The 23,284-nt window shown below is 28.8% G+C and overlaps 3 protein-coding genes across 3 annotated transcripts; all 3 read left to right on the plus strand.

Moving 5' to 3' along the window:
- Positions 1–16,524: 16,524 nt before the first annotated feature.
- LOC105253670 (fatty acid synthase) lies at positions 16,525–20,638 on the plus strand. The gene is made up of 3 exons (XM_025409806.1): positions 16,525–16,636; positions 16,902–17,318; positions 20,576–20,638. The coding sequence occupies exons 1-2, from the start codon at positions 16,528–16,530 to the stop codon at positions 17,285–17,287; spliced, it is 495 nt and encodes a 164-aa protein (XP_025265591.1). The 5' UTR covers positions 16,525–16,527; the 3' UTR covers positions 17,288–17,318; positions 20,576–20,638.
- LOC112638308 lies at positions 18,769–20,695 on the plus strand. The gene is made up of 3 exons (XM_025409809.1): positions 18,769–19,062; positions 19,214–19,741; positions 20,576–20,695. The coding sequence occupies exons 1-3, from the start codon at positions 18,769–18,771 to the stop codon at positions 20,693–20,695; spliced, it is 942 nt and encodes a 313-aa protein (XP_025265594.1).
- Positions 20,696–22,077: 1,382 nt separating this feature from the next.
- On the plus strand, positions 22,078–23,282 carry LOC112638309 (fatty acid synthase-like). The gene is made up of 3 exons (XM_025409810.1): positions 22,078–22,227; positions 22,488–22,622; positions 23,128–23,282. Exons 1-3 carry the CDS (start codon positions 22,078–22,080, stop codon positions 23,167–23,169), a joined length of 327 nt encoding a protein of 108 aa, XP_025265595.1. The 3' UTR covers positions 23,170–23,282.
- The last annotated feature ends 2 nt before the right edge of the window (positions 23,283–23,284 follow it).

A 23,284-nucleotide genomic window follows, 5' to 3' on the forward strand; every position in this document is an offset into this window, starting at 1 on the left:
GTTCCCTTTTTCGTACCCCTCCAAAAAAAATGTCAGGCAAAAGTAACGCGTTGTTTACATTCGATAGTCATTTGAAGCGAGTTTGGCTGATGTTATAAAAATGAAAAAAAAAAACAAAAATTGTCAAAATTACAGGAATTAAGATTCGAATTAATTCCTCATCCATCATATTCTCTGGATTTGGTTCCCCGCGAAACCTTCATGTTTCCAAATTTAAAAATCTAGCTCGGTGAAAAGAAATTCTCGTTGAACGAGGATTGTCGCCGTCAACGAGTATTTTGCAAGTTTTGAGACAGTCTATTTTTTCGACGGTTAAAAAATTGGAATCTCGTTCGACCAAGTGTATAGACCTCAATGGAGACTATGTTGAGAAATAACGTAGATTTTTTTCCAAAAAAAACAATGTGTTTTACTTGCTTTTTTACCAAATTTATCAAACGACCCTCGTATATATTTGTAAACAATTTAATTTTTTTAAGTAAGTTTTATTTTGTAAAAAATTTTTGAATAATTGAATAAAATCTCTCTCTCTCTTTCTCTTTCTCTCTCTCTTTCTCTCAGTAAAATCATTGCTATACGTAGTTTTACAAAAAATATTTGAATTTATTAATTCTGAGTTCTCGATCGATTAAAATCAAAATAAAAATACAATGTTTATTCAATTCGATGAATTAGTTTATAATAGATAATTCAATTGTATTCTAAAACTAAAATCAACCAGCAAGAATCAAAGCACAATGTTCTCTGCTTAAGAATAAAAAAGAAATACATATTTTATTATTCTGTATTAAAATGTGAATGTAATTTATTTTTTGTAGCAAAGTCGGAAATCTTCATTGATAATATATTATATCTCAGAATATGAACTTCATATATATATATATATATATATATATATATATATATATATATATATGATGCTCCATATATATGCAAATGATGACTTATCTTTTAGTAATATGGAAAATCATTGATAATTTTGGCAAAACTGAGAATTTAAAATGATTTCACACATATATATTTACATTACTTAAATACTTACTCAAATATTTATGTTTATATTTTATGAATAAGCAAGTAATTACTTATCTTGTTGTATTAATATCAGAAATCATCTTTCTTAACAACTATTGCAACTCAGAATAAACTTTTTTAAAAAAGAAATCGCATGCCAATTGTATCAATAAGAATTATAATGAATATGACTGTGGCATTTTCGGAGATATATCAGCAACAATGAAGCTATATAAACAATCTTATCAGCATAAATTTTAAGATTGATTTGCCTCTCAGATCTCAATAATATGTGTAAATTTTGCACAATCTTGATATAGAATTTTTGTAGAAAATAATGAATCACATATAAGCACATAAATTAATAAATACATAAATTTTATTACATTATATTTTATTTATTATTTTATTACATTTTATTATACACTTCTCACAACAATTAAAGGATCACTTAAATTTCCTTAAAAAAAATTGACAAAATTCAGTCAGCTGTAACTTCGTTAAAAATGAACCAAATTTAAATTTTAAAAAATGATTTTAAAACTTGATCTCTACTTTCGAAAGCTCATCACTTTTTCTAAGTTTCTGTAAGTTTGGTAATTTTTACATGTAGAAAACTGCGAACTGGACAAAATTATAAATTTTCTTCTCATTTTGCCGACTTGCTACGTGTGAAAAAAAATCTACGAAATTTTTCATCTTTCTAGTGTGAAAGCTTGAAGTTTTTTTAACAAAATCGTTTTTTAAAAATGTTTCTACGATTTTTTATTACTGAGTTATCGCCGATTAAATGAAAAATGAGCAAGTTGACTTTAATCGTTCATAACTCTGTTAAAAATAATCGTACCGCAATTTAAAAAAAAGATTATTAAAGCTGAAACTTTGCTCTATCAATCGGAATAATTGCCAAAAACGAAAACATATAGACTGATTACAAATGAATGAAAATAACGTAAGAATTACCGACTTTTTCTGTTTTCATTTTGACCTAAAAAACAATGTATAGAGCAACAACAAAAAATTTGTTTTTCACGTTTTTTTCTACTTTTAAGTATCCTGAATTTGACAAAAAATCGGCGAATAGCTACAAGATTTCAATTAATGTTAAAGAAGAAGTCAATTAATGTTAAAAATTGATTTTCAGTACACTCACTCTACATAGATCTTTATTAACAATAAATCTTAACAACGAGAAAAGATAAATTGTTTGAGTTTTTCTCTCCACCATAATTTGAAAAAATTTAAAAACCGCTGGCATTAGCGTTACCCAAAGCGTACCACGAGGAGGTTGCACAATCGGATTTACACTTCATTTTGTGTGTGTATGTGTAATGTGTGCGTTCGCGCGCGCGTGTGTGCGTGTGTGCATGATTCATTTTTAATGAAGTTACAGCTGACTGAATTTTGTCAATTTTTTAAGGAAATTTAAATGAGCCTCTAATTGTTGTGAGGAGTGTATATCACAATGCATACATACATTGAGGTGACAATTACAATATTAACCCTATGTCCTGACGATACTTGAAAGTACCGCTTTAATCAAACGCTTATATCTTCGTAATATGACCTTTTCCTGATGATAATCACAAGGACACGAAGAATGGTTTCGACAGCAGGCAGTAAATGGCAGCTGAAGGCAGAAATCCTTTTTTTTTGTGCTGTGGACATTTTATCTTTGCCGTGCAGTATTTGGAAGCCATTTTTTGTCCGAGGATTATTATGCACCAAAACTTATCTAATGATGCAAAAATACAATTAAAAAGTTGTTGGTAAATTAATTCAAGATATAAAAAGTTAAAATAAGATTGTAAAATTGTTGAAATTTAAAATTATTAAATTCTTTAAACTTTCGAGACTGGTTTACACTTAAATAAAATGTTAATTTTGTAATTTATATAGAGTCATCTATTCCAGGCCCATATAATATCTTCTCTGTAGAAGTTGAAGCCTCCAAAATATCTATTTGGTGTTGTCGACGAAGCATTCTACCTTCCCGGGTTGCCTGCTGCGCGCGGTGGTCGGCCGTATGAATGCGGACTGCATCTTCTGTTGTTACATATTGGTGGGCATTTGGGCCACTATGTATCCCCATGGTCTCAAATATTTGTAATAATGTCCCGGAACCTTCGTTAAACACGCAGGCAGAGATGTGTGCAGCAAGTTCAACAATTTTCAATCCACTTGGAATAATTTTTGGACTAATTTTCCATATTAGTTGATTATAACTTTCATTATTATTTTGATTGAAATCGCCAACGCATCTTTTTAATAATATCTTTTTGCATCTTTATTTTTTTCGCAGATGCACTAACATTTTTTTCGTCACTCTCAACATTTTTTGGATTAAAAAATTGTTTTCTTTTTTTTTGCTCTTGATTTTCGAACATTTTCTGTCTGTCGTAATTTTCTGGAACCTTCTTTCCTTTAGAATCTCGATTCATAGTGACTTCGAAATCGAAAGATTGTTTTTGAAGCAAACGTTTTACTATACAGCTCGGCGTCAACACTTATATTGAACCGGTTCTGAATTTCGTTCACCTTGGATCCGAAAACTCTGTATTTTCCAATATAAATGTACAGGATCTTTCACTAATACAAGTATTTATTAACACAAATACATATATTCACCTGGAATATAATATATCTGACCGTTAAAAAGGAGAGCTTTTTTACCCGCGTACAACTGCCGATCTATATCCGTTCCTAACGGTCGAATGGTACGTACTTTAAACGCCTATAACTCCGTCAATTTTAATCGGATTAACTTAAAATTTTCAAGGAATATTCTTTGAATGTTGTACATAAAGAAAATGTAAAAATCCAAAAATCGATTTTTTGAAATTTCTGGCTAAGTATAACCCCTTAAATCAAAGTTTATCATCAATAATAATTCCTAGGTATTTCAATATCTCTACTCGCTCTATCTCAGTTTTACCCAAGCATATCAATACAATATTTCCTTTCAGTTCCTTTCTTACACTACTAACTGTCATATATTTCGTTTTCCCTGCATTTATTTTCAACTTATTTATATTTATCTATTTTCTACTAATTGCCATATTCATTTTTTATTCTAACTGCTCACTACTTTCACCAGCTACATATATTAATGTATCATCCGCAAACCTTTTTATACGAGAGAGAGAGAGAGAGAGAGAGAGAGAGAGAGAGAGAGAGAGAGAGAGAGAGAGAGAGAGAGAGAGAGAGAGAGAGAGAGAGAGAGAGAGAGAGAGAGAGAGAGAGAGAGAGAGAGAGAGAGAGAGAGAGAGAGAGAGAGAGAGAGAGAGAGAGAGAGATCCCCTCTCACCCCCCCCCCCTTTTTTTTACTTCCAATTTTATACCCGTGGACATGACAATTAAAGCAATGATAATTGCTGCTTAGCAACGTGCTGCGAATCAAACCGTATACTTACTGATTCTTTTACACGATAAAGTCGTATATCAATCTTTATTGTTACTTCTTAAAATATTAAACATGTTTGTACATCACGCTCAGAGTGATATTTATACCATATTTTCTGTAATTCAGCATCATCGAAGACAATACGATACATATTTATAATTGCTCGTCTCACGCGATGTAAAACAGATGGATATCAAGAATCTTATCGAAATGGCGTTTCGAAATAAAAACGAAAAATGTTTCTCTCGACAAAATTTTCTAGTCATCATCTACTACAATCGTCAGCTACGAGCCCCTTTTTATATATTTGTGTTAATTTTGTACGCACACACACATACAAACATATATTATATATATTGTAGTCAGCGAAATGTTAGATCGATCTCAGTCACGAGTTATCGCGCAAAATAAATGTTCGTTACTTAACTAAAGGCGAAATGCGAATGTCAGTTTGCGGTTCGGTCAATTATAGTAGCGGGCTACACCTGTCTCAAGACGAGACAAGGTGCCCTCGATCAAAACAAACGGTTGATATAATGATATTAAATCTCGTCAACTCTTTCGCATTTCTATTATCGTTTATAATATATACCGGTATTTTTCATTGATAGAATGATGAAATTATTTGGTGCTCGTCCAATACAAGTTTTATTTGATAGATGTAAGAATTTTCTAAAAATTTTATATATTTTAAGAGTATAACTAATAAGTTCCCGCTCCTCATAATTAGATGATTCCAGCTGCAAATGTGAAGTTAGGCATTTGTCAATAAAATTGAATGCGCAGAAATTCATTCTTTGTGAAAGACATTATTTTTTAATCCATTTAAAATGGAACGTGATTAGTTATTTTTTCGACATGTATCTCTTTACTACTTTAATTTAAATAAAACTTATGTTCATAAACAATACGGATGTTCATAAACAATACGGATTTTGACAAAATGTTTGTCAAAATATCTTCACGTGTCATCATTTCTGTGTTAATAATTATTTCTCGCGTGTGTTTTTATAACTCCGATTATCATGTTATAATGATCATGCGTATAAGGCAATCTGAATGTTCCGATTATTATCGATTTATTTATTCGTCGCATTTTCTAGCGAATTTTAAATCATGATTTATTTTGTAATTTAAATGTCGATTTACATTAAATTCCTATTTTTTCGCATTTTGAATATTTCCTTTGATAACCTCTTCTAATCTCTACTCTAATAATACTACTAATCATTTATATATATATGTATATGTATTTTTCATTGATAAAATGATGAAATTATTTGGTGGCCATACAATAAAAGTTGCATTTGATAGAAATAAAAATTGTATATACATTAGGAGTATAACTATCAAGTTCCCGCCCCTCATAATTAGATAGCTCTAGCTGTAAATGTAGTGAAGTTAGATATTTGTCAATAAAATTGGTGGTGCACAAATTTATTTTTTGTGAAAGAGATATTTTTTGAATTTAAGTTATTTTTCGATTTAAAATGGAACACGATAAGTTTTTTTTCGACATGTATCTCTTTACTACTTTAATTTAAATAAAACTTATGTTCATAAATAATACGGATCACAAAATGTTTGTCAAAATATCTTCACGTGTCATCATTTCTGTGTTAATAATTATTTCTCGCGTGTGTTTTTATAATTCCGATTATCATGTTATAATGATCATGCGTATAAGGCAATCTGAATGTTCCGATTATTATCGATTTATTTATTCGTCGCATTTTCTAGCGAATTTTAAATCATGATTTATTTTGTAATTTAAATGTCGATTTACATTAAATTCCTATTTTTTCGCATTTTGAATATTTCCTTTGATAACCTCTTCTAATCTCTACTCTAATAATACTACTAATCATTTATATATATATATATATATATATATATATATATATACATATATGTACTTTTATCATATATATATATATATATATATATATATATATATATGTATTTTTTATTGATAAAATGATGAAATTATTTGGGGGACGTACAATAAAAGTTTCATTTGATAGAAATAAAAATTTGATAGAACTAAAAATTTTACACAGAGTGTATCAGACCACTCGTGCCAGCCGAATATCTTAGAAACCGAGAACGGCAGACAAAAATGTTTCCGACAAAAGTTGTAGGGTTTCGAGTAACGCATTACATAATAATATTAGTATGACCTTGAATAGCGTTGTCATGGTTACGTAAAGATCACCTTTAATTTCTTAAATGGAATTTCCCATTTTTCATTACATATCCTTGTAGCTTATCTCGAGAGCTTTCCAAAACACTATAATAAAATATTTTTTCATTGAGTACTTTTCGAGTTATAGGGCTTGAAATCATTTCCTAATTGTACATAAACCGTAATATATATAGTAAAATATTCATTTTTCTATTATCTTGCCTTAATACTTTTATGTACAAAATAATGAAAGAAATCAATTGGTGTAAAAAAACACATCATACACATCACACAATCGAGTTGCGACGCAGAAATCGCAAATTAAGAATATATTCTCATTTATTAAGAATATATTCTTATTCATTAAACATATTTATTAAGAGAACTTATAAAGTATACATTTCAGGAATACAATTTTTCAGTGTATTAAATTAATCCCTTGACTATCAATTATATATTTTCTGAACTAATTTGGGATGTAATGAGGAAAACACAAAAAGATATCTTTAAAATATATCTTATATCCACGTAGGACTACCTTAAGAGATCCAAAAAACATCCTATGCTGTTTGGATTATGATCCTGAAAACGTCTTGTGGTGTCTTGTGCTGTTTAGATAAGAATATCCTTAAAATGGATAGATAAATCCAAAAGGATATCCTTAAAATATTTCTTAGTTCTGCAGGACTCTCTTAAAAGATCCAAAAAATTTCCGTTGGGCATTATCGCAGCGTTGGCAATTACTGCTAGGTTTGAGACGCCGATTTATTTGGCGAAAGATTCCTCTTCGTCCTTTTTTCGATATGCTCCGACGGATTGCCCAATCACAAAATGATATAAAAAAAATAATAATTAAGGACGCGAAATAACAATTATCGCTCATCTCTCCGGAGATCTCGATGCGGGTCTCGCAATTTTTATCCGGCGCGGCTACTCGGTTCGCTAAGATTTTCGGGTGGATGGACGCGCGTCGGGACGGCAACGTCACGATATATATAAATATATTTTATATATCATTTTATATAATTATATGTATGTGTAAACTTTTTTCCTGGGTAAGAATATTATTATTCTTTATATTTAAAAAGATAATACTTATATCTCGTAAAACATATATTAATCATACTCAGGAATTTACAATATCTATATGCGGTTTACTTATAAATATAAACATTAAAATTGATAATTAATATTCTATGTGCAATTTACTTACATAAATCATTTTTATTATAACATGTTCGCAAATTTCTTGCATTTGATGTTATAATAAAAAATAATCGAAAAGTCATCTATTCTTAAAATTATCTTGCCTATCTTTGACAAAATGCAGTTCTTATTTATGTTTTAAATATATGTTATTTTCATATAATTCGTTTTAAATTTTGACAGATATCTACAATATAAAATGCCTCTTGGAAAAATCAACAATATAGAAAAATTTGATGCAGAATTTTTTAATGTATCGGTCGTAGAAGCTCATACGCTTCATCCTGGAGATAGAACATTGTTCGAAAATACCTATGCAGCAATTATTGACACAGGTATTATTCTTGTAGAATTGCAGGGAACAAGGACGGGAGTTGTCATAGCAATATCAACTTGTGATACATTTCTCGACATAACATTTTAAAAAACTCATGTTTGTTAATAATTTTACTATACTAGACTCATCTATGTCAATAATTTAACTAAATTCAAAATCGATAAGAAAAATATGCACTTTTAAAACTGTATGAACGTATTAATACATACAAGGATATTGTAAAAAAAATATTTTTAATATAAAAACTATCGTAATTGCTGGATTACCTATACTTGGTTACAGTAAAAATATGTTGGCAAATAGAAATTCTAGCTGGCTCAATGTTATTGGATCATCGTATAACATCGATACTGCATGTAGCTTGACTCATTTCGCTATGGTGGAAGCTTACAATTTGATTTGATCTGGAATTTACGACGCGGCTATTGTCGCTAGAATCAATTTGTGCATTTATCCTTTTCTGACTTATCAGTTTTATCATTTGGGTATGAGAAAAACAATATTATGTTCAAAGATGTTGTATTCGAGATTATTAAATGATATAACTTATTTATCGCTACATTAATTAATATAATATTTGATCTAATAGTTTCTCTTTTCAGAATATATTAATATAACTGATTCGCCTACTTAATTTACTTATCAAAGTTTTCAAATATTTTAATTATTTTACACATTTCTCAAAATTTTCGCCAAACTATAACTTATTTACTTATTTTACATTTATCAAAGTTTTCAAATATTTGATATATTAATTAAGAAACCGAGAATAAAAAATTAAATTACATTTTTTATATTCAATCAAAATAAATTATTGATATTATTTTAGGAAATTTATCCGGCGATGGCTACTGTAAACCTTACGATGAAGAAGATGCCTATTACATGCGTAATGATGCGGCTGCAGTAGTGTATCTGTAAAAAGCAGAAGATGCAAGAAGAATCTATGCAACTTTTGTTTATGGTAAAACCGCGATGGTGTTAAAGAAGGAATTATTTTTCCATCATTAGATAAACAAAAAATATTATTGGAAGAATTTTACAAAGAATGTAACGTTTCGCCTCTTGAGCTATCTTACCTAGAAGCTCATGCAACTGGCACACTAGGCGGGGATCTCGTGGAGCTTCAAGCACGAAACTTTATGCTCTCTTCACAGGATATGCGTCGATGTCGTTGCCATGGATGGATTCTGTCGCTCGTTGATCAATTGGGCGTATAGACACGTCCGACTTGCTTCCATATACATTCCTATCTTTTCTGGATCCCTATCTTTACATGATTTTATTAGGATATATTTAATGTTTCTTTTCTATGTATATATATGCAAATATTTTCAATATTATTTATAATTTATTAATATTAATTATTTACCGTAATGTATGATATAAGTAATACACACGTACATAAAAAACGATCAAATAAAATTCAATGTATCTATATTATAACCTCTGTATTTTCATATTAAAATTGTTTACTCTATTTTATTCTAGAACACATTTAAAATATCATTATGCGCAAACTGCAGCTTTATTGCTTAAATTTAATACTTATATATGATATATAAATATATCTCTGCGTGCGTTTTGTAATATTCTAGTTTATATATAAAATATGTGTAAGATATAAATTTATATTTTATATAATATATTAATTTTTCATACTAGTTTGAACAAAAAGTGCATCCAAATAATAGAACACCCTTAAAAATAACAACCAACGCCCGGTAGTACAACAAAAAGCAAATCTATCATAAAATAGGATTGACATAGCGACAATCATATTTTTTATTAAAAAAAGAATATTTTAATCTTAAATAGAAAATTCTTAAATCTAGAATGAAATGATCCTAATACTATCTACAAAAGACGACAGATGCATATCGGTTTCGCGCAACTACTGACGCTAATATCAAATTATTCTAAGTGCAAGAATATATAGCTTAGATTTCTTTATATTATTCTTGTTTCCAGATTATAAAAGATTATAAAGACAATCTTATTTAATTCGAGAGAGAAGAATAAAAATTATTATTTTAGTTTTAAAATTCTTCCATTTTTATGCTACATAAGATTGTGACCGGATTAAATATGTCAAAAATATTTTTCGTCTTGTTATCAGAAATCCTTTCTGAGAGGGTAGCAATAAAAGAGTTGAGCTCCAATGAGATCAATTTCGGAGGACTGCCAAACTCAGGATCTGCCAAGGTGATGTTCCGTCGAATGTTTAAATCTTGACAATTAATTACTTGTGATGGAAGCGTCTCTGTGATTCTAGGAATTACCAAAAAAGGTAAATCGGCTGCAAGGGACCTTTTTTTATTTGATAGTCGTTGCAAAATATTTAACATACGTTATATTTTGATTGAAACCCGAAACTAGAGAACGTTGACTTTTTTCTTTTTGAGATTTAAAAGATTACACGATCGTTCAGTAATAAAATTAGACTGATATCCATTCTAATAACTCTGTGGGTTTGTCACGATTATTTAAAACAAATATTACTACTGTGGATAAAAGAACTTCAGACGTAACAATAGCTTGAAGACTCGCGATTGGATTAAGATTCACGACACTGGAATTACTTGCTTGTTGACTTGCCAATTCATTTTCAAAATGCAATAAAGTATGATGTTTACGCTATTTTTTACATGTGCTTGATCTGCAATCACTTATTAGATGATTGGCTCTTAAACAATTGTAGTAGGGGTCCAGGGACCTCACCATGTAAATTTGGCATCTCGATCAAGTTTGAGAAGTTTGAGAAAACTTTCGCAATGAAATATATTATGATTCTGTTTGCAAACAGCGCATTCGAGTTTAGCATGAATGCTCACAAAAGTTTGCTGTTTATTTTTATTCGTATTAGATCGTGAGTTATTTATCTTGGATTGATTTTTAAATTGATTTGATTGATTCGAATCATCTCGAATTACATTCTCTAATACGTGACAGCGATTTTTTAGAAACTTCCAAAATTCATCAATGGATGGAATATCCGTACCATCAAGGGAGCGTTATCATTCTTTATGAGTAAATTGATCTAGTTTAGACGTTAAATGCAGCAATAAGGCATCTCATTGTCAGTGGTCCGTCGGTTGACCAAGCGCATGTAATGCTCTCCTGTGTTTTAACGTGATATTAGATTTGTTTCCAGCGACAAAAAATATCAACGGGAGATCGTAACTGTAACGGTGATTTTTTAGAGATTATCGACAGATCAAAAAGTGCGCGAACGTGACTTTGAATTATTATTCGCCTATTGTCGTAACGCACTACTAATAAAGCCCAAGCTACTTCATAATTTTGCGATGTCGTTTCCAATGCTTGAATCACCTGTGCAGCTTCGTCTGACGATTTCAAATATTGCAATTTCTGCACAGGTGTAAGATTTACGTCATCACGTCTCTTTTCCGTCGAAAGTAGTAAATTAATTGTAGGAAGCTTTATATTCGTTTTTACGCTTCGTACGACAGGCTGGTTTTGAACAGTCTCAAGATTACATGTTACCATTAGTAGCGGGGATCCTAAGAAATGCCAACAGACGTTGGGCGCGGGCGTTTAATTCAAAGAAAGCCTCCTTGAATTACGCTCTTTCGTTATCGTCATTTGATTTCACTCCATGCTCGTCACCATGTTCACATTCAATAACTCAAGGTTGGATTGTACTCTTGGTCGAAACTATCCCACGTAGACCTAATTTTTTCAAGACACTTGATTAATTGTCGTCTGGACGCTCACTACATTTTTCTAAATACCCTCTAAAACGAGTAAGCTGTGATTTTATTGTAGCACGTTTTTGTACTAGCATTCGAATTTCGTTATTCATTATGATTAACAAATGAATAAGGCAAGAAATATTTAACGAGTATTATTACAGATTTATATAACTTACGCAATAGGTATTTTTAGATTATTTATCTATGATTACGCTTAAATCGTCTTAGTATCATTGTATTACTGTTCCGTCGTTTCTTGTGTCGTAAATAGATGATCCGTGTCTTTCACTCACACATTGAACTTCGTACAAGGAAAAAACATAAAGGGCCTCAAATGTTAAACAATGTCTTCGTGTAATCTTCGATAATGTTTCATGCGATGTAAAGAATTTCTAAATTATCCGACTCGAAGGACCATTTTTATGATTGTTAAATCTTCGTTCGACGTGCCCCGAAAGAATTGTAGTTTATACACGTGGAAAAGATTTACCCAAGTGGCAAAAGTTTTACGTTTTGGATCACTTATTCTTGCGTTTTCTTCTAAGGAAAATGTAAGTAAAAACAGTGAATTGAGTCGCACTTCAATAATTAGCTTTATTCAAAAACTTGGCTAACACGTGACTGCTTTTTCTATTCGATCGCATGACGGGGCCACTTAGACCGTCCAAAAAAGATGATTGGGCCACTCTGATCCCCAAAAGGCCATGCGCTGTAGATACAATCCAGTGAAAAGAAACAGATCTCATAAAATATATAATGCAAGAAAACAGACCTCAAAGAGTATATTAGCTGGACATTGACATATTGCGTTTAGGAAATGTGTAACATTTTTTGGATTATCTCTTCTCGTCACGTATCTATTCTCGTGTGGATTTTTGTTAATTAATTTCTCATTAATTATTTTTGTATAAAAATCGCATAAAACAGCAGAAAATTTCCTTATTTAAAAAATTAAAAAGAAAATGGTATAAGAACCAACGTGCGATAGTTACAGCGTAGAGAAGCAACAACACTTCTTTTCTTTTCAATATTAGTTTATTAAAAAACTTATTACAACAACAAAACAACGAACGTTTTGGATTGTTGTAATATGAGTTTTTTAATAAACTAATATTGAAAAAAGAAAGAAGTATTGTTCTTTGCGCTCCAACTACCGCGCGTTGGTTCTTTTGCTATTTTCTTTTTAATATTTTATATTGTTCATTTTTCACGTCAGTGTGAACAAAAAGTGCGCCTTTCATCAATCCAAATAAGAACACACTTAGAATGTAATAAGTATAAAATAATATTACAATGTAATAAAAATATAAAATAATATTACAATTGTACTGTGGTATTTATTTTGAGCTAATTAAATATTCACAATTCTCCGATAATGTTCCGATGAACTTTGAATTTATGTATAATATATTGATTTAAATTTGAAATGTATAATTTATATTGCATAATTCTACGTTGAAAAATGAAAGGACAAATACTGTTAAGATCAATACGTATCAATACGTATAATGTATATATGTGTCTGGTAATAACCTAATCACGTCTCATCTGCAGGTAGAGTAATTTTGAACAGAACAAATATAATTTCCGTACGATTAAACACTGGAATTAATAATCAAACAATATTCAATTAATAATAAAAATTTAATTATGTATTGCGTTTAGCAATTTTTCTAAGCAATTTTGCGTTTAGCAAACATTTCTTGGAATATCTCTGTTCGTCGTACATCGATTCTCGCGTGGTTTTTTTAAATTAATTTCTCATTAACTATTTTAAAAATCATACGAAACGGTAAAGAACTTCTTTATTTGATTTGATCCACTCTGCACACGAAAGGTAAATATGATTATTATCAGACCTGTATGTATATAAATACATCTATTTATCTTTTTAAATGCTTTTAAGATTTTATATAAGATTTTATTCAAAAATAATAAAAGAATGAGTAAATTTAATATTTTAAATCTTTTTCTTAAAAATAATAAAAAAATAAAATTTAAAAAATATCCTCTTAAAGCTGTATGGCTATTAGAAACTAAATATGCAATAAAATTTTTATCAAAAATATTATTTAATTAATAATTCAATATTTAATGTAAAAATTTAATTCTGACTGCCGTGAATTTTCAAAGGGTGTTTCACTTTTAAAATTCTATTATTATTTGTAGATAAATTTACATATTTTTTGAAACTTTACATTTTACAAAATGAATTTGAACAACAAATTCATCTGGCATTTGAATATATTTTCTAAAAATCTCAAATTAATACATCGCAATAATCGCACTAGTATGTTTTTTAAACTGCGTTTAAAACAATAGCGTATTTTAAATCGCGTATTTTTACTTTGCGTTTCCGTTGGACTTTGCGACATTATGCATGTATAAATTTCATTTTAATTGTAAAATTATACAGATTATACAATGCACACATTTTCCGGTTATATGATTATCATTATGAAGCTTATATATTGAATTGTTATCACACAAGTTATACATTAGTGTCTGATTTAATAGTAAAACACATTTCGTTCTATGATATCAGTCATTGTGATAGTCAGTTTTATAAAGTTGTCTTTTTATTAAAATCGCTGAGCGCTGCTTTCATAAAAAAATTTTTGAATGTGAGTACAAATTTTTCTCTTGCTCTTTTCTGTATATATTCTTTATCAATTTTTGAGTAAATTATTTCAAAGATTATTTCTATGACAACTATAAATTTCATTCTCCGTCTTTCTAATTATACATATATAATTCTGAAATAAAATTCTAATATCTTTTTTCAGATTTATTAGAATTTGTAGAAAATGAATAATAATAATAAACGGTTCAATCCATATGTCAGCGTTGATGCGGGAGAAGAAATAGTTATCTCTGGTATCGCTGGACGATTTCCTAATTCTGATAATATGAAAGAATTTCGGGACAATCTTTTCAATAAAATGGATCTTGGCTCGGAGGATCATCAACGCTGGACCAACTGTAATATTTTTTCTCAAATTTCTTTTCTCTATCTTGGGAAAAAGTCTACACAATAATATATAATAAATTAAATAAATAAATAAAATAAGTTAAAGTATATATAGAATATATATATCGATTTATGTTTCTTATATATCTCTATTTCTATATACAAAAATAAAGAATAATTTAGAAAATAATTAAAATTTTTACATAAAAAATAAATAAAATTGTGGAAAAGTATTGAGGATAAATGATTTTGTTGTGTATAGCGACAGACTCGAGTCTTCTATTGGCTAAACATTTATTATTTAATCTCACTAGACAGCGAAATCTCTGATTGGACCAATGATAATAAGCCAGCATGTGGCATTAAAAGTAGTTCTTATCTTTTATTCATTATATCCTTTTTTATATTTTTCGCTGCCTATTCTTAGGATTGTACGCTTTTATATATATATATATATATATATATATATATATATATATATATACTTAGAAGATTAAAATAAATATATAAGAAACTAACAGATCTATATATATAATTATATAAAAAGAAAAAGTTGACTACACATGGGACCTTTTTATTTCTTCAAATCTCATTTTTTCTAAAAGAAAGAATGAAAAAATTATTCTTTTAATTATTCACCAATTATTCTTTTTTATTTTTTTTTCTGTATATACGCAGCAAAGTACAAGAGTAAGCAAACATATATATGTATGTAGGTATATTTTATATAAAATTTTATATATAATTATATGTATAAACTTTTTTCCTGGGTAAAAATATCATTATTCTTTATATTTAAAAAGATAATATTTATATCTCGTAAAACATGTACTAATGATACTCACGAATTTACAAAATCTAGCGGTTTATAAATATAACATTAAAATTGATAATTAATATTCTATATGCAATTTATACCTATATAAATCAATTTTATTATAACATGTTCGAAAGTTTCTTGCGTTTGATGTTAAAATGAAAAAATAATCAAAAAATGTCGTTTATCTTTAAAAATATCTTGCCCATCTTTAAGAATGCTGTTCTTATTTATGATTTAAATATATGTTATTTTCATATAAATGGTTTTAAATTTTGACAGTTTCCTATGAAATGCCTCCTCGAATAGGAAAAATCAACAATATAGAAAAATTTGATGCGAAATTTTTTAATATGTCGATCAAAGAAGCTCATACGCTTGATCCTGGAACTAGAATAGTGCTTGAAAACACCTTTGCAGCAATTATTGACGCAGGTGTCGATCCTGCAGAACTGCAGGGAACAAGGATGGGAGTTATCACAGCAATGTCAGTTTCCGATACATTTCTCGCTGTAATATACGAAAAGACTCATGTATGTCAATAATTTTATTATTCCAGACTCATGTATGTGAATAATTTAACTATTCAAAATCGATAAGAAAAAACACTCTTAAAACTATATGAACGTATTAATATGTATATATAAGGATATTGTAACAAAAAATATTTTAATATATATTAATTATATATATTTTAATATATATTAATTACATATATTAAAAATATATTAATTTAAAAACTGTATCGTAATTAGATTGCTGGATTACCCATACTTGGTTGCAGTAAAAGTATGTTGTCAAATAGAATTTCTTACTGGCTCAACGTTACTGGACCATCGTGTAATATCGATACTGCATGTAGTTCGAGCCATTTAGCTATGGTAAAAGCTTACAATTTGATTCGATCTGGATTTTGCGACGCAGCTATTGTCGCTAGTGTCAATTTGTGCATTCATCCTCTTATAACTCAACAGTTTCATCTTCTGGGTATATCAAAAACAATATTACTATGATCAAAGATGTTGTATTTCAGATTGTTAAATGGTTTAAGTTATTTATTGATGCATTAATTAATACAATATATTTGATCTAATAGATTCTCTTTTCAAAATATACCAATATAACTGATTCGCTTATTTAATATATTTATCAAAGTTTTTAAGTATCTGATAAATTAATTAAGACACCGAGAATAAAAAAGTAAATTACATTTTTCATATTCAATCGAAATAAATTATTAATATTATTTTAGGAGTTTTATCCGGCGATGGCTACTGTAAACCTTACGATGAAGAAGGTACCGGTTACATGCGTAGCGATGGGGCCACAGTAGTGTACTTGCAAAAAGCAAAGGATGCAAAAAGAATTTATGCGACTTTTGTTTATGGTAAAACCAACTGCGATGGTTTTAAAGAAGAAGGAATTACTTTTCCATCATTAGATAAACAAAAATTATTATTGGAAGAATTTTACAAAGAATGTAACGTTTCACCCCTTGAATTATCTTATTTAGAAGCTCATGCAACTGGCACTATAGCCGGATCCCGTGGAGCTTCAAGCAATCGACGAAGCTTTATGCATCAAAAGAGATCTTCCTCTATTAGTAGGTTCAGTAAAATCGAATGCTGGACATTCTGAAGCCGCTAGCGGTCATTGTCAAATTGCAAAGGTAAGGTTTACCACAAAGGTTTACAGAATAGAGTTAATACATCTATGTAATCTAATATATATATATATATATTAGATTATATATATATATATATATATATATATATATATATACAGGGTGTCCCATTTTAATCGATGACCCCGAATAACTTTTTTAATTTTGATTGTAGGAAAAAATGTTTCAGACAAAAGTTATATGGCTTGAAGGGAGACATAAAATGGTGTCTTTAGTTTGACATTGAAGAGTCACGTGAAGGTCACATCCAACTTTTTAAATGGGACATCCTGTATGCTTTTGTATATTTTTTTAGTTCATCTCAAGAGCTTTCCAAAACACTATAATTAAGTTAGTTTTTATTAAGTACTTTGCGAGTTATGAGGCTTGAAATAATACCTTAATGTTACATAAACCGTAAAATATCTAGTAAAATATTTATTTTACGTTTATCCTACTTTAATACTTTTATGTACAAAATAATGAGAGGAATCAATTGGTGTAAAGGAAAAACACAGTTGCTTTTAAGAAAAAATATAGAATTGTTAATTGCAAATTACATATTTTTTCTTCGAAATAATTATGTGTTTCCTTTACAGCAATTGATTCCTCTCATTATTTTGTACATAAAAGTATCAAAGTAGGATAATCAAAAAATGAATATTTTACTAGATATTTTATGGTTTATGTAAAATTAAGAAATAATTTCAAGCCTCATAACTCGAAAAGTACTCAATGAAGAAATATTTTATTATAGTGTTTTGAAAAGCTCTCGAGATAAGCTACAAGAATAAGTAATAAAAAATAGGGGGTTCCATTAAAAAAATCGAAGCCTTTATGTGACCTTCAAACAACTTTTCAAGATAAAACCAATGATACCATCTTATGTCCCCCTTCAAGCCATACAACTTTTGTCTGAAACATTTTTTCCTACAATCAAAATTAAAAAAGTTATTCGGGGTCATCGATTAAAATGGGACACCCTGTATATTAGACTTTATATATATATATATATATATATATATATAAAATCTAATACCCTATATATATATATATATATATATATATATATATATATATATATATACAGTGACCGGCAAAAATAAAAAGCCACTTTCCTAGTTATACTGTTTTGCTTAATGAAAGAGTAAAAATATTAAAACGATGAGATTTTCATTGATGAAAGAAGAAGTATTTATTATTTATTTTAAAATTTTATGTTACAATTACATAAATTATTTTTTACTTTTCAGTTTTATTTATATTTCTTAAATATTGCTGTTTATTATATTGACAAAATAAAAAAGCCATTCAGATTTGTTCGATTTAATATATACAATATTTTGTTTGGTTGTCATGTCAACATGTTCGTGTTATTGCGCTCACTTCTCGTTGTTGTTAATCATTTTTGCAACATTGGCTTATCTCGATTATTACAAAAAATTCGCGGTCAAAAATGGGAGGAAGATCAATTTCCACACAAGTTCGAAACTTAATTGTGCGAGATATTCAAAAAGGTCTTTCCCAACGGAATATAGCCAAAAATTATGAAGTAAGTAGAGGAGCAGTAGAACAGATCAGAAGAAAATTTCAATCAACTGGATCGGTGGCAGATAGAATCGGAAGAGGTCGAAAACGAGCAACATCCAAGCGGGAGGATATGAAAATAATCCGTGAAGTTAAGAAAAATCCAAAGATTACTGTTAGAGAAATTCAGGAAAACATTTATCTTACTGTTTCTGACCGCACTGTACGTCGAAGACTCAATGAAGCAAATTTACACAGCCGGTTTGCACGTAAACGACCTTTCTTTAGCGTCACCAATAAGAAAAAACGTTTGCAATTTGCTCGGAAGTATGCAAATATGTCATTGGACTTCTGGAAAAATATTTTATGGACAGATGAAAGCAAATTCGAGTTATTTGGACAAAAGAAGCGGATTAGAGTCTGGAGAAAACACGGCGAAGAGCTTCAAGATCGTCATTCAGAAAACTGTAAAGTATGGCGGAGGAAATATTTTAGTCTGGGGATGTTTCTCATGGGCAGGAGTGGGAAATCTTGTCAAAATTAACGGAATTATGACAGCAGATGTCTACATTGATATAATAAATGAAAATTTGGAGGAGTGTTTGTTGAAACTCGGACTAGAAGATAATTTTATTTTCCAACAAGATAATGACCCGAAACACACAGCAAAGAAAAGTCAAGCTTTTTTTCGTTCCTGCCGAATTAAACAACTTGAATGGCCTCCGCAATCTCCAGATTTGAACCCTATCGAAAATCTGTGGGCAATTTTGGATAATAGGATTAATAAAAGCGGAGTAACTAACAAGAATTCTTATTTTGAAGCATTACAACTAGCCTGGGAGAATTTGGATCCACAACATTTAAAAAATTTAATTGAAAGTATACCAAAAAGACTGCAAAAAGTAATTGAGGTTAAAGGAAATCATATTAATTATTAATTAAAATAATATTGTTGTTTTTTTAAATCGTAATACTATGTTACCTTAACTGGCTTTTTTATTTTGTCACTCTTAAATAAATGATTATATAGAAATAAATACAGTATTAAATAAAAAATGATTTCTTTTTAATTAAAAACATTAAATTACTTAATAAATTTTCAGTTTTAGTTATAAAAAACTTTATAATAAATTTTTTTTACCTTTTAGCATCAAATCAGTTTTATAGTTAAGGTGGCTTTTTATTTTTGCCGGTCACTGTATATATACAGGGTGGCAGAGAATTTTTGACCTTAACAAAGTGAGGAGGTAGATTGGCTCAAATTAAGAAGCAAAGACCTCTATTGTTTTGTGATTGTCGCAATAATTAACGAAAAATTAAATAAAGAAGATGGGCCAATACGCGTGGCTAGAAGCACACGACAGCGAAGATGGTCTGACTGTAACATAATTGTGGCGCGCGACGAAGCGAGGATTGGGGAGGGAAGGAGCCTTCGCCACACGCTTACACACTCATCGCTCCTCCCACGCAGATTGGCCGATCTTCTTTATTTAATTTTTCGTTAATTATTGCAACAATCACAAAACAATAGAGGTCATTCGTTCTTAATTTGAGCCAATCTACTTCCTTATTTCGTCAAGGTCCGGAAATTGATGGACACCCTGTAAGTAAATTTTTATATTTTTCTTATTTATCTGTCATTTTTGATTATTTATTAGAATTATTATTTATTAGAATTATAAAACTAAAATATTATTAGCTATGTGCATTATAATAAATATATTTCCTTTGTAAAGGTTTTAATAGCGATGGAAACTGGTATAATTCCTCCTACTATACATTTTAAACGTCCACGAAAGGATATGACTGCTATCATTGAAGGAAGAGTAAAAATAGTTACTGAACCGACAGAATGAAAGGGTGGCTACGTCGGTATTAATTCTTTCGGATTTGGTGGTGCTAATTCCCATATATTATTGAAATCAAATCCGAAAATTAAAGTCAGTGAAACAAATAATAATTTACCTAAGCTTGTAGTTATATCTAGACGTACCAAAGATGCAGTTAAAACCATATTAGATGACGTAAGTATATACTACTATTAAATAATTTAACGAAAAGGATAAAAAATATATTAATACGAAATAAAAGGTAAAAATGATTTAAAAGTTTCTTTATATAAAAAATTAAAAAAAATCATTGTTATGATAAGTAAATTATATTTGTTTAAAGTATATTAATCGTATTAAAATAATAATTTTAAGATTGACATCTAAATATAAAAGTTATAGAGATAAATTCAAATTGATTTTAGTCAATGAAAATGAAAGAAGAGTAAAAAATTATATGAATAGATCTAACATATAGGTCTAACATATTAAAATCGATTATTCTAGAAACGCATCTGTTAATATATCTATTTGAATTTGAAAGTGACTAAATAATATCCAACATGGCAACGAAATAAATTATAGAATATTTTAAAGGCAATCAGATTTTTCAAAATCAAATATATAAAAACATTTACTTAACTAAATTTCTAATTATAATTAATTTAAAGAAGAATAATCCATTAAACTGTTATAAGATAATTATACTTTCACAATTATATTAAAGATATAACTAATATATCTTTATAGATACAGAGTCAGTCAATAGATGTAGAATATATATCTCTCTTACATCGTATTCATAGCGGAAATATAAAAGATCATCCCTACAGAGGATACATAATTGCTGGGTCCAAAACAACTGATAATGCAATAATTAAAAGGAGATGCAACTTATATACGAAAAGATCAATTTGCTTCATATTTTCTGGAATTGGATCTCAGTGTTTTAATATAGGCAAGTAAATCATTATATATTACAATGTAATAATAATTATTAAGATGTTTATTTGTCAATTAACGTTTAACGATTTTTAAATTATACATATATATTCTTATAAACAATAAAATTATAAGCAATTATAATATTTCCAGTTAGTAAATTTTTATTAAATAATTGTTTAAGTTACATTTAGATGTAAAAAGTCTATCCTTTGATACAAACTATATAATACTAAACTAAAATATAATGATACTATAGAAAGCATATGCAAAACAAAGATAAGCGATTTCTAGAGAACTCATTTATGTATGTTTAGAATAATTATGTAAAAATATTACATATTATTTAAAATAATTATCGACAATGTATGTAATATAATTATATGTTTTTAAATATTGATACATATATGTATTTTTTAAATATTGATACATAAATATTGATACATATATATATAGGTCGAGCTTTAATGGAATTTCCAGTATTTGCTAAAGCAATCCAAAAATGCGATACTGTTTTGAAACCTTATGATGTATTTGTCACAGATATTTTAATAAATAAAGACAAATATATTCTCGATAACGTAATCAACTTATTTGTAGGCCTTATTGGATTACAGGTATGAACAAAAATATGTTGTCTATATATATCGTGGAATTATTTTGTATTATCTAATGAAGCGCCGTATATTTACAAAAATTAATATTTCATAAAAACTCAAAATTTTTGTACATAAAATGAAATTGAAAAGTCTTTCATATATTACATAATTGTATGCAGAAAGTTAAATTTGTAGTAATATTTTAAAATATTATTTTATTTAAAAGAAAAATAGAAAATGTTAATGTTGAAATTTATAAAAAAATATGTATATTACAGATCGGAATAGTTGATCTCTTAATAAGTATTGGTATCACTCCTGATATTATAATGGGTCATTCTATTGGTGAATTGGTTTGTGGATATGCCGATGGATGTTTGACGGCCGAAGAAACTATCATGATGGCTTATTATGTAGGTTTAACATTTGTTAAGTCAAAAATAATAGATGGCTTGATGGCTGAAATTAATTTAGATTTTAAAACTATGAAAAATATGTGTCCATCGGATATCGATATAGCTTGTTGCAATAGTTCGCATAATTATATTGTGAGTGGACCAACAAGCTCTATGAGAGCATTCCTCGCTAAGCTACAGGTTTGGAAACATTTAAAAAGTACAAATAATATATCTATGCTTTTAATTACGTTCGATTAAATAAATTTATTTAAAAAAAATTTATTTCTGTTTAGAATGACAATATTCCTGTAAAAGATATTTCTTGTACCTTTTCATAGTCGGTACGTCGAGCCTGCGAGAGTTAAACTTTTGGAATACTTGAATCAGATATTGCCACAGAAAATCTCTCCGAGCTCAAAGTGGTTGAACATGTTGAATAAATCTTATGAATGGTTCAGCACATCTTCAAATACCTCGTATCTAGCAAAATATTATACAAATAATCTGTTAGCCCCGGTAGTATTTTCAGAAGCTGTGCGTTTTATTCCAAACGACGCGGTGACGATTGAGATAGCGCCGCATGACATTCTACAATACATTCTTAACGATTCATTAAAGGCAACTGTGACAAATGTCGCGTTATACAAATTCTCTCACAAATCCAACGTTGAAATATT

The sequence above is a fragment of the Camponotus floridanus genome, unplaced genomic scaffold, assembly GCF_003227725.1.
Source record: "Camponotus floridanus strain SB8 unplaced genomic scaffold, Cflo_v7.5 scaffold284, whole genome shotgun sequence".
In the NCBI taxonomy this organism is placed as follows: Eukaryota; Metazoa; Arthropoda; class Insecta; order Hymenoptera; family Formicidae; genus Camponotus; species Camponotus floridanus.

Bases quoted from the DNA above. Each gene is read 5' to 3' on its own strand.
- LOC112638309 (XM_025409810.1), top strand. From the start codon at position 22,078: ATGGAATTTCCAGTATTTGCTAAAGCAATCCAAAAATGCGATACTGTT. The intron at 22,228-22,487 runs GTATGAACAAAA...TGTATATTACAG, and splicing joins TAGGCCTTATTGGATTACAG to ATCGGAATAGTTGATCTCTT. The intron at 22,623-23,127 runs GTAGGTTTAACA...TAGCCCCGGTAG, and splicing joins CTATCATGATGGCTTATTAT to TATTTTCAGAAGCTGTGCGT.
- LOC105253670 (XM_025409806.1), top strand. From the start codon at position 16,528: ATGGTAAAAGCTTACAATTTGATTCGATCTGGATTTTGCGACGCAGCT. The intron at 16,637-16,901 runs GTATATCAAAAA...ATATTATTTTAG, and splicing joins TCAACAGTTTCATCTTCTGG to GAGTTTTATCCGGCGATGGC.
- LOC112638308 (XM_025409809.1), top strand. From the start codon at position 18,769: ATGGGAGGAAGATCAATTTCCACACAAGTTCGAAACTTAATTGTGCGA. The intron at 19,063-19,213 runs GTACGTCGAAGA...TTTTATGGACAG, and splicing joins TTACTGTTTCTGACCGCACT to ATGAAAGCAAATTCGAGTTA. The intron at 19,742-20,575 runs GTAATTGAGGTT...TCCTTTGTAAAG, and splicing joins TACCAAAAAGACTGCAAAAA to GTTTTAATAGCGATGGAAAC.